General features: G+C 42.8%; 1 protein-coding gene across 2 annotated transcripts in view; it reads right to left on the bottom strand.

Annotated features, from left to right (window-relative positions):
* LOC122811010 (splicing factor, arginine/serine-rich 19-like) overlaps positions 1-12011 on the bottom strand; it is a 1664860-nt gene that overhangs the window by 938478 nt on the left and 714371 nt on the right. For both annotated transcript variants that reach the window (XM_044082522.1, XM_044082523.1), the window contains exon 3: positions 7138-7271. In XM_044082522.1, coding sequence (XP_043938457.1) covers positions 7138-7271 — 134 coding nt within the window. The remainder of the gene's footprint in view (positions 1-7137; positions 7272-12011) is intronic.

Raw genomic sequence — 12011 nt, 5'->3', positions numbered from 1 at the left:
CACCCTGAGGACTGGTGGACAGGCAATATGTAAGGTTATGTTCAGGTGACATCTGATAAACTGGCTGTTGGTCATGTTGACTGTGATGCCTAGATCCTGCGATAGTTGGAGCAAAAGGTCCCAGTGGTGCATTAAGAAAATGTTGGTTGTGGTATGAGGAGCCATTCGTTGAGATATGGGGAAACCTGGAACCCTAGTAAGCACAGATGCGCTTCTACCACTGCCATAACTTTGGTGACCACCAAGGGGACTGCTGTGAGATGAAAGGCAGGGCTCTGAACTGATCACTGGCTCCCAGCCAGAAATGGAGAAATCTCCTTGAATACCTCTCTATCTGCACATGATAGTATGGATCCTTGAGACCTATGGCGCACATTCAATCATTCTTTCTCAGTAGAGGCAAAATGGACTGAAGCGTGACTATCTGGGATTTTGTCTGTTTGACATATTCATTCAAATGACTCTGGTCCAGAATGGGTTTGAGGTCCACTGTTTTTTTTTTTTTTTTTTTTTTTTTTTTTTTATGTACTAAAATGATCCACGACTAGACTCCAGAGTCTAGCTAGTCTTTGGCAACTGGTTGGATGCCTTTTTTCTAGCAGCCTGGAAACGTCTGCAGACGTAAGATCCAATTGACTGGGCAGAATATCGGGAACTTTTTTCAGTTTGATACAGGGAAGAGAAAATGGTATGGAATAACCTCTGGAGATTATGGTTTGCACCCATGAATCTATGGTTATGTTTTGCCAGGCTTGTAGGTGCAGAGATGAGCATCCCCCAACTGTTTCCAGAGTGCAGCAGTACAGCAACCCATCAGGAAAGCTGAAAAGGCTTTCAGAGAATGGACCACGAAAGCCTTGGTTTTGTGGTCCACCTCTGCTCTAGAGTGCATCCACTATTGTTACTGCCTCCTCTGCTTCAAAAGGGTCTATCGTCATGGGCTTCCTGGTAAGGACTCTGACTTTCTAAATCACCTCCACTTTCTAGCCAACTGATTTCTAGAGTAGAATCTTTGGGGTGTGGAAAAGCAGATGCCCACTGTAGACAGCATCTTGCTGACTTCCTGGTGACAGTCTTGTTTACTTTATGTCTGAATAGTGAGGACCCATCAAAGCAGGTGAAGGATGTCCTGAAGTTTTCTGCAAAGGTGCATCCAGCAGGATGGTGAGTGGAGATGCCAGAGTCTACTGCCCTAGATGTGCTGTGAGAAAAGACACATTGCCACACTGGAGGTACAATGGAGGATGGACAGTTGGGAGTCCCACTTCTTCTGAGCATCTAATGGTAAAACACCTGATAGAGACTTGGATTTTTCCTTTGTTATGTCTCAGAAATTTGGTGACATGACCTAAATAATTCATTGCCCTGAAAGCAAGGGTTGCTGAAGAGTACATCGATTTCCCAAATTGGTCCATCGATCTAGGTTCCTTATTAGGAGGACAGACCAGGAACTCTCAGACAGTTCCTTCTACGTGGTTGCTGCTACAACCATTCCATCTACCTAACAAATTTGCTCCAATGGCTCCTGTTTACAGGGATGAAGAGAATCTTATCTGGCTTTTTGGACATAGGCTCCACCACATCAGGGTCATTCCATGCTCATTGAGCCATCAAATCAATGAGTGATCAACTGGCGGAACCACCCAAAAGGAAGTTGAGCAAGACCAAAAGGCTTCCAGAAGCAATGACTCTTGAGAAGACCTAACTGTGGATCGTCCCCCTCTCCATTTCAATTCCAAATTTTTGCCAAAGATGATGTCCTCGGAGGGGGATCTTGGGGAGCCTTCACTTACAACCAAATATGCATCTTCGGTGATGGACTCTAGGGAAGAGTCTAAATGCTTCTGTTTGCATGTTAGTTCTCTACGAACCTTTTGAGTGGGATGATCAGAGGGTTCAGAATTAGACTGGGAACTTGTACAACAGGTTGCCTGGGAAGCCTGTGGGACTGACTGTCCCTGACAGAATGTTGAGAAACAGAAGGTGACTCCAGTCAGGTTTGGATGGTGCTGGCCTAGAAAGAGTACCTTTCTCTTCAGCATCGAAAAAACCCACTGGAAGGCCTCAAAGGCCGAGGAAGCCATTGGCTTTGTAGGTGCCCTCCCATCCTCAGACACAAGTGGAAACCTCTGAACAGATGGACCTCGACCCAAAGCTGGTCTTGGTGTAGAGTTATGTAGCACCGAAGCAATGAGGGGAAGAGATGGCTCCAAAAATTTCAGGATTGAACCCTCCCCTCGACTCTTGATGCTGAAAGTTTGTCTTACAGACTTCTGGATCTGAGCAAGTCAGATCCAAATATGGTAGGGAACCTGTCCAAGTCAAAGTCACTTTATCAGCTCCAGTAAAGTTGCTCCAGGACAGATAAGGTGCAAAGCTACCAGTGCTGATGGGCGAACTGGTTCCAGACAAGAAATTAAAGGAGGGACAAGCACTCAGTATGTTTCCAGAGTATAGTATCAAGAGAACCTCAAGTTATATCTGCTTTCTGAAAAATTTATTCATCATTCTGTCAATGTCCAGCTCAGTTAAGACCTCACAAAGACGACAACACTAATGACAGTGGACAGGAATATCTCTTCTCTTGTAAAAGTGCAGAATGTAGTCTAGAACTGACAGGCTTCAGCAAAAACCGGGACAAAGCAGAAGTTTAGTGCTACAAGACAGTCCAGCTTTGATAGTCTATGTAGTTTCTGATCCAATTCTGAAGACAAAGATGGATCCGATGATCTCTTATGAGACTTACTGGAGTCCTCGGTTTCCTTTTTGAGTTTTCTACTTGGACTCGTCCTTGTTTCTTGGAGAGTTTGTGGATTAGGAGGAAGGGGTTGGAGTCTTTGTCTGGTGAGGAAGGAGTCCTTTAACAATCAGTTTCTCCTGTCTTGTTTGCAAGGCTCCAGTGCTGAAACAAGCGCAGGCCTGACATGCGGTATCCAAATAAGCGTCTCCTATACAGTAGACGCAGAAGGACTGTTGGTCCTGGGGAGGCAGCTTATCCCCACACTCCATGCACTTTTTGAAACCCTGACCATCAATCATGGAAAAGGCAAAAACACACATGCATATACAGAAACAATCACTGATTTTATTTATTTTGTATTTGTTTACTGGGAATCTCTGACTGGGTAATACCCATTTTCAGCAGAGGCCTGGAAAGAAAAGCTCCATTTGCTTACATTGCATTATACCAAGTTCCAGTTAAAGACGGCAGTTACATTTTTATTTACATATATATACACACAGTTTTATACATTCTAAGACTTTACAGAGGTGGAAGTTACTGAAGAGAAAGCTCACATGCAACTTAGTGGATTGTACAGGCGGCAGTTATGTATAAAAATTCTTTAGTCATTTCAGTGAGAGGTTGAGTATATTCTGTCTAAGAAGAGTGTTTGGGGAGTATCGTACGATGAACACAAAGTCTCAACCTTAGGATAAACATGTGCAGGACCAGGACTGATTAAGACATTAAGTAGTGGTTTAAAACTATTGAGTTTTTTGGAGAGTTTTATTTGTGTGGGGATACTATTCCAGAGTTTAGCAACATATTGGGAGCACAGCAAGTCTCCTGCAACATTACTTGACTTACTTGCAAGTAATAAGAATTTGCTACTAGAGTGGAGGTCCCTTGTTGGACAGTAGATCAGTAATAAGTTATGTATGTTTCTGGATGATGAATGAGTTTATGTACTGCACTTAATTGTAGGTATGTTAGGTAGCTGTGTAGTTCAAGCCAATTTAATTGCTTTAAGCACTGACAATAGTGGGCCCTGTGAAGGAGACTGGTGGCATATTAAGCTCTTTTATTGTAGCAGGACGCAAGTTTTTTTCTTTAAGTACTGTAAGTTTGTTAAGACAAAAGCGGTGCTTAAGAGAGTCAGCAATAAGAAGGTGATGGCTGAGTTTTTTTTTTTTTTTGCAGTATCTGTAAAGAATCCATTGATCATACAAAGGGAACCTAATTTCTGGCAAGTAGATTTAATGGTGTACAACTACGAGGTTTAATTTAACTATTTATGAGGCACACTAAATTTTAACAATTTAAACAATTTTAGCAATTGTAATATTTCCAACTTTATGAACTATAAAACTATTCCTCTTATCTATGTAACTACGCACACACACACAGTGTGTGTGTACATTTTATACTATGACAGTTTTAAAAGCACCTATTCTGATTACTTCACCTAGAAAACACTCAAACTACTAAGTTACTCGGTTTACTATTACAGAATTTTAAACTAGAGAAAGAGAAACCCTCTTAGTACAGGAGGATCTTTTAGAAAAAAAGATCTGCAAAGGATATGAAAAAAAAATGGAGCCCTCAGATGCATGACTGAACACTTCATTCGGCAAATGAGATTTGAGGTAGTAAGGTTGAGACCAGGGAATTATGGGTAGGTGAGGAGTCAGAACCCTGGAAATGAAAAGCATCAAATTCAGTACCAAGATCGTATCCAACAACCCACAGTTGAATCGGCTGAAAACAAAACAGTGGATCTGGAAAACTTGTCATTGGCTTAAGGCCATTCATCAACAGCACCTGACTATGATGCTCAGAGAAGGATGTACGCAAGTCTGGCACGTGACTGCATCCTTCAGGAAGCCTTCAGAGATTCCCTTCAAATGTGCATGTCTCTTCATCTAATATGCTCCCCTGACAGTACACCATGCAAGCTGAACAAGCAAATGCTCTCAGTGTCAGAGTGAATGATATGAACACATGCTTTCTACAATGGTCTAGAACCCTGGATTCCTTCTGCAGGGGTGTAGTGGTGGAGTATGTGGAGACAGCTTCTTCTTAAAGCCCAATGAAGACTAGACTATATCTTGCATGGAAGTTTGCGTCCAATACACTCCTTATGGGTTTTGGTATCATACTAGTCTTTCTTGGGAAAAGACCACCATGCTAGAGTACTCCCCTGCATACTGAATGATGTCATTAAGGACAGTAAGGGGGGCACCACCCAATAAGACTGTTACATAGTTCTGCAGGCTTGCTACAAACTTTGCTGTGCAAAAACAGCCTCCAAAGGCCAGTTTCACTAGTGCATCAACTGCAGAGCTGCATAAACTGGGGTCCTTTTCAGGGGTGAGTGCATGCATCCTCCCCCTCACAGTTCTCAAAAAAAACAATGAGTTGTGGAGAAAGTTCAAAGTAAGGTGTTTTGGTAATAACCCCTCTACGCCTTTTAGGGTCCAAATGACCACAGCTAAGCCAGAGGATGCCCTTTTGGAGTCTCCTTCTTGCTGAACTTAAGGGAAGGCAAAGTAGAATGCCATGGGAAGGAAAGCAGTATGCAGAAGAAAAGGGGAAGAACACGGCAATCAGGCCGAGGTCCCGTATCTGATTCAGGCTGGCACGATTTCAGCAAGTCATGCACAAAGCATGTTCAAAGCCACAACAGCTGCAACAGTGTATACTAATTGGCATTATGAAGCTGGGGTTGCACACTGCTGGCCTTGATTAGCTTGGCAAACTAGCATAGTAAAGGCAAGTGTTGAAGGTACCGATGCCTGCTACCCTGACAGTGGGTACCACAACACCGGGTGCCTGCTACCCTGACACTGGGTAACAACACCCGGTACCAACAGTCAACATTATGTACGTCAATGCCATGGTGATCAGCTCTGGATTGGGGTGGCACCTACAAAAAGGAAGAAGTCTACGTAGAAGTTTACAGGGATACAATCTCTGGGTAATTCAGAGATAAGGGTGCTGGTATCCTTAATTCCAGTTGTTCTATGGCCACTGGAAGTGGACTGTAAAATAGCAGAGATGGTGGTTTTCTCTGTCTCTCGCTCTGAGGAAATGAGAATGAAAGGCAAAATATTTAGTTGATAGCTAAGCTGGGAACTTCCATGATGGTAAAGTAAGGTAGGTTCAACGTTAAGCAAGGTGAGGATCACACAAATGGTTCATGGCTTTTAGCACAGTAACAGAGTCCTTAGAACTTTCTGACAGCTCTTACTTTGTGCGTGTCCTTTATCTTTTCTTTACAAGCATCAAGCAGGTCTGTGGAGAGTCCCTAAGAAACTAGAGGTGGAAGTGTGTTCATCTTTAAGCCTTTTCTTTACCTCCTCCAGCACATTTGGAAATTAGAATGTTTTTCAATGCATTTCTGATAACAGAAATGGGAACAGTTCTTGAACTGAACACTACAAATGCCGTGGTTGGGCCCTAAACAAATAAGACACGTGCGATGTCTGTCAGTGAGAGGTGCTCAGTGTGCTACTAGAACACTTACATCAGAAAAGGTTGTTACTACCACAGACAAATACACAACTTCTGCAAAGCCGCAAAACAGTGATAAACAGGAAAATTCCACATACCTGACTTCTGCAGAAAGATACAAGTAACAACCTATTTATTACCTGAATTTTCAGTGAACGATTAAACACTCCAGGACTTACAAGTTTAAAATTATGCATCCTGGGACCATTATGCCCTGCTAATTTCTTTCACAGATGTAAAGGTTTGGCTTAGTGGTGAAGGACTAATCAGCTTGCCCAGTGTCCTGGTGCAAGCGGCAAGTCTTTCTTGTAAGCACACCTCTATGTTTTCACATCACTAAATCTCAGGTACATATTTCTTACAGAATTAATCTCTGGCAAGACAAAGACATTTTTCAAGAATACGTCTACTCGGTCTACTAAACCATTTCATATAAAAAGTTAAAAAAAATATGTTGGAAATGCTACACAAACTGTACACTATGATACACTTTGGTATCGTGGCATATTAAACACTGCAGTAACATTCTGGATGCCAGGTAGTGAGAGTTTCAACTATAGTAGCCAATACATTTTTTTAAACAAACACTACATTAAACAGGCCCTTGAAACATCTGAGAGCACACATCATAGACAGTCGTTGGGATATACTAGTTACAGCAGTCTACTAGATGAGCAATGTTAAAAGTAGTTATAAACAGATTGACAGCAGAAAGCAAAACCTTTGCACACGTATCCCAACAGCATACTGCTTATCAAAAAACAAACAAAGATGGTCATCTTTACAGCCCACTATCACACTTGAGACAGGAAGACCTGTTGCATCTACAAAAGGTTACTGCACTTAACAATACATACTCCACCACTAAAATCTCAAAAAATGTACCACTGTCTTGTACTTACTACTCTATGTCAGCAGATGAAGGAACAGGCTCTGCATCAGGACTTAGCCTGGACTGTACTGGCTCAGGGCACGAACAGCTGTGATTCATAGACTCTGTAATGATGGACAACAAGGCAGCTGCAGCATCTGTAACCTAGGACAGAATGAAAGAGTACCAGTTACAAGCATGACTCAGCATATCCCAGCACCAAGTGCGCACACACACGATCAATTCCAGTATGAATGAAAAGGACAAATAATGGGTAGTCAGGCAGGCTAACATCCCTAAGCTTCAAAAGTGTACACTAGTGAATCAATCTAGAAGGCCTTAAGAGCCTAGTAACTGACATTTACCCACAAACCCTATCCATACTATACACATGCATGGTATGAGAGTTTGAAAACGAACATTACATATAAACACATCCTAAACATTCAAATGACTTCTTACATTTTGCTGAATGAGCTAGTTCCACTGGGCACTTTAAAACTGTAGTCAAGTGACAAGTCAATGGGTAAACAACAGACTACAGACTGTCAACTACTGAAGAATAAGGCAGACTCTGTTGGGCAGAGAGAGAGAGATAGAGCCTTGACTGACTTCCAGGTGTGCTTAGTTACTTGGCTTGCAGAATGCATTAACTCTTGTAAATCTTTAAATTCTGTCCAAGCAGGAAAGGAAGACATTTTTTGTTAAAGGAGTTTACAGGGTATGTTGCTGAAATTTTAGCATACAGAACTGACAATTTAGTGCCCTGATGGCAAGAATAGCCGAGGTGTATACTTTCTTACCCCATCTGTCCAATGCTCGGGAAATTCCTGTCTGAGGGTGTGGGATTCTTAGCAGAGGTTGCTTTAATCCCTTTTTATCCTTGAGAAATGACCTCAGGGTCAGCTGTTGGATTTTTAAAAAGATATTTGCGAGAGTCAGGGGGCAAGCAGACTGGCCTGGAAGGGACTGATGAAAAATTACTGAAGGACAGTGGTAATGAACATCAGCATTCACAATTCTGAAACAAATTAATAACTTTTTTAACCTGAGAACCAACAAATTCAAGTGAAACTCGTGCAGAAGTTAGGCCTCAACTCAAAATAATAAACTCACAAGCATTTACTTCTTCCCATTCTGAAGGATCTCCTTTGCACCTGTACATAGTGTCACTGTCCCTGATAACCCTACATTATTAAGTCTTGTTTTCTGGGAGCAGGAGGGAGGGCGTCAGGAGTCAAGCTGGATTCAAGGAAAACATCATCCACAACATCTAGGACTGGGGGATGGTGAAGGGTCTCCCCTAAGAAACTCGGTCGTTTTTGAAAGAACGGTAGTCGCGAAAGAAGACACCAGTTTGTGTCGAGGTTCGGTAGTGCGAAGGACTTACTTGGAAGCCGGTGCCTGCTCAGCAGCTCCAAACCCATCCAAGGTAGGGACGACCGCAGGATCCTTAGTCGAAGAAGAGTTCTGCGGCATACCGGACTCCAAAAGGGTCTCGGTAGTGGCCTGCAAATCAATAGAAGTGGGCATCATGGGCTGCAAAAGTGCCTCACTGAGTACCGAATGACTGACGACTAGCTTAACGGAAGTGTCGTCGGTAGGTTTGGACCTGTGCGGCCTGTCTCTGTCTTAATCTTTATGTTTTTTTTTCTGGAAGATCTGCTGTCGGACGGCTTACCAAAGCCATATCGGAATTCGAAGACTGTAAATGAAAATATGTGGCTACAATAAGGGCCCGATGACGGATAGTTCTGGCATTGAACAAAGCACAGAAGCGGCAATGGGGGACGTCGTGGTCTGGGCCTAAACAAGTGACGCAGTAAGAGTGGAAGTCTTGGTGTGGTATTTGCTTTCCACAGGCGAGACAATTGTTAACTTTTTCTGACATTGGTTAGTGCAAGAAAAAAGGATCCCCAATGGGGTACTTGGCTTTAGAAGACTTCAACTTCAATTTGGAAATGAAAACACAGGTAGCGACCGACCAGCACTCGTGTGAACTGCTTCTGCTTCGGGCTCCATGGCAAGAAAGACTGATGTAAATGCGTTGGCTACCTTACTTTATACTACTGACAGCCTGACGTCAGTCCTCAAGTGACAGCAACCAACGCAGAAATACTAAGCCTCTGGTATTCGGGCCGGCTGAGGGCTACCCTGGCAGGGATAACCCAAATATGATGACTGCAACAGTGAAACATGGAGAACATCCACCATTTATGTTGAGGGACAGGCAGAATTGCTTGAAGAGAACACCCCTTCTGGAAAGGAGAAGTGCTTTACAGTTAGTACATGTCACTTCTCAGTGCTTTGCCAAGCACATGCAGGGGGGATAGGGCCAAAAAATAAGAAAACAATCTCTTGAGCCATCGCTCTCCAAATGGTGGCCCTTTCTGGTCAGCACTCACCCTGGTGATGGGGGGGGGGGGGGGGGGCAAGCAGACTGGCCTGGAAGGGACTGATGAAAAATTACTGAAGAACAGTGGTAATGAACATCAGCATTCACAATTCTGAAATAAATTAATAACTTTTTTAACCTGAGAACCAACAAATTCAAGTGAAACTCGTGCAGAAGTTAGGCCTCAACTCAAAATAATACACTCACAAGCATTTACTTCTTCCCATTCTGAAGGATCTCCTTTGCACCTGTACATAGTGTCACTGTCCCTGATAACCCTACATTATTAAGTCTACTGAAGTATTATCAGATACATATCTCCATTTAAAAAAAATCACTTGTCAGAATACTTGTTTTTGTCTCTCCTTTCCTGTGCAGTGTTTTTACTGCATTTCATTGGAACGGTTTCCACATGTTTATATTCGACTGAAGAAGAAGAATAAATTCTCACCGAGGCTTGAACTGGATGCCTACCACTAGAGTGCTTTCCTTACATTCGTATTTCACTGAATAATAATGATAAAATTCTCACCGAGGCTTGAACTGGATGCCTACCACTAGAGTGCTTTCCTTACATTCGTATTTCACTGAATAATGTTTGTGTCTTGTGTCTTTCGGCTTTTCCCGGTTAGGGGTCGCCACAGCGGAACTCCGGTCTGCTAATGATTGGTAGTTGATTTTTACGTGCCGAGTTACCAGCTCTGATGCACAACCTTCAACGAAAGTACGCCCATTCACGCATGTCTCCACGCAGAAGACGCTCTAGCTGAGAATCGAACCGGACAGCGTCTTACTGTGAGGCGACAACGCTACCGCAGCACCACCACCACCACGGGTCCGTATTTCACTGAATAATAATGGTAAAAATTCTCACCGAGGCTTGAACTGTATGCCTACCACTGGAGTGCTTTTCCTTACATTTGTATTTCACTGAATAAAAATAAAATTCTCACCAAGGGTTGAACTGGATGCCTACCACTAGAGTGCTTTCCTTACATTCATACTTCACTGAATAATAATGATAAAATTCTCAATGAAGATTGAACTGGATGAAAAGCTTGTCACAAAATTAGACAAAAACCGTGAAGTATTTTTGCAGGAGGTCAAGCCCGTTTGCACCCCACAAGAGTGCAAACGGGCTTGACCTCCTGCAAAAATACAACTACCACACCCCCTTACCTAAATGTATTAACTTGATGCACAACCTTTGAGGGGAAAAGCTTTAACAGTCTAAATCAAGGTCAATGCACAAACCTATAGCTATGTTTCTATTTCCAACTGTCTCTCGCTACTTCATGCCCAAAAGAAAAGAAAATCCAAAACAAATGACATTTATTTTTCATCCTTCTCCCCCATTCCTTCCCCTAACACTGCAATTAACCACCTACATTTTATACTTCCTTAGGCCCCCTCCCCCCGCTTTCCTCTTCGCTAAAATTCCACTTTCACTGTCTGCATCTGGTACATTTTATACATACTGTTAACACAAATGTTTGTCACAAATGTCAGCATAAATGTTAAAATAATGACAATGAGACAACTTGCTTAATGTTACATTGATATGTATGGTTATAGCCCACATATTCTCCATGTTTTAGTACACTTATTTATTAAAATGTCTTACTGGTAACTGCAGGATGAACCTGAAAATGGTCCAGGAAGACTGACATTCTAGCTTAGTGACAGGATGAAAAAAGCGAGAAAAATAAATCAATGGCTGTGACTTCCTATGGGGGAAAAAAGCAAAGTAAAATTGTGTACACTTACCATAAATGTAGATGTTCGAGTGTATTCACTGTTGTATACATAAAGTACAATTGTGTACACTTACCATAAATGTAGATGTTCGAGTGTATTCACTGTTGTATACATAAAGTACAATTGTGTACACTTACCATAAATGTAGATGTTCGAGTGTATTCACTGTTGCAGGAACCACATTTGGGTTATCCCTGCCAGGGTAGCCCTCAGTCAGCCCAAATACCAGAGGCTTAGTATTTCTGCATCGGTTGCTGTCGCTTCAGGACTGACGTCAGGTCGTAATTAGTATAAAGTAAGGCAGCCGAAGCCATTACTTCAGTTTTTCTTGCCCCAGCTGTCAGAAGCCCCCAAGTGGGAGCCAGTATATGGTGGAAGAACCCCACCACTAGAAAGTACATACCAAAAAGTTCCTTGTAAGAAGAGAGAGAGAGAAAGAGGGAAAAGGGTGAGGGGGGGGGGGGGGAGTACAGTTTTGTACCTACCATAAATGTAGATGTCCGAGAGACATGCAACTGCAGTCATAACATGAGGGTTGTCCTGCCTCAGGCAGCCCTCGGTCGGCCAGATTCCAAAGTCTGGGTCCGACGTTGGCTGATGTCGCATTTCTCTCCGACGTCAGAGCGGCTGGAGTACATAAGCATCAGCCGACGCCATTTTCTTCAGTGTTTCTTGCCCCAGATGCCAGGTGCCCTGCAAGAAAGGCTGTAATCAAATTGGAAGACAAAAACAGGATTCCAAACAAATACATG

This window comes from Protopterus annectens, chromosome 9.part0, assembly GCF_019279795.1.
Source record: "Protopterus annectens isolate FY-2018-M chromosome 9.part0, PAN1.0, whole genome shotgun sequence".
NCBI lineage: Eukaryota > Metazoa > Chordata > Ceratodontiformes > Protopteridae > Protopterus > Protopterus annectens.
This window is presented reverse-complemented; position numbering and strand designations above follow the sequence as displayed.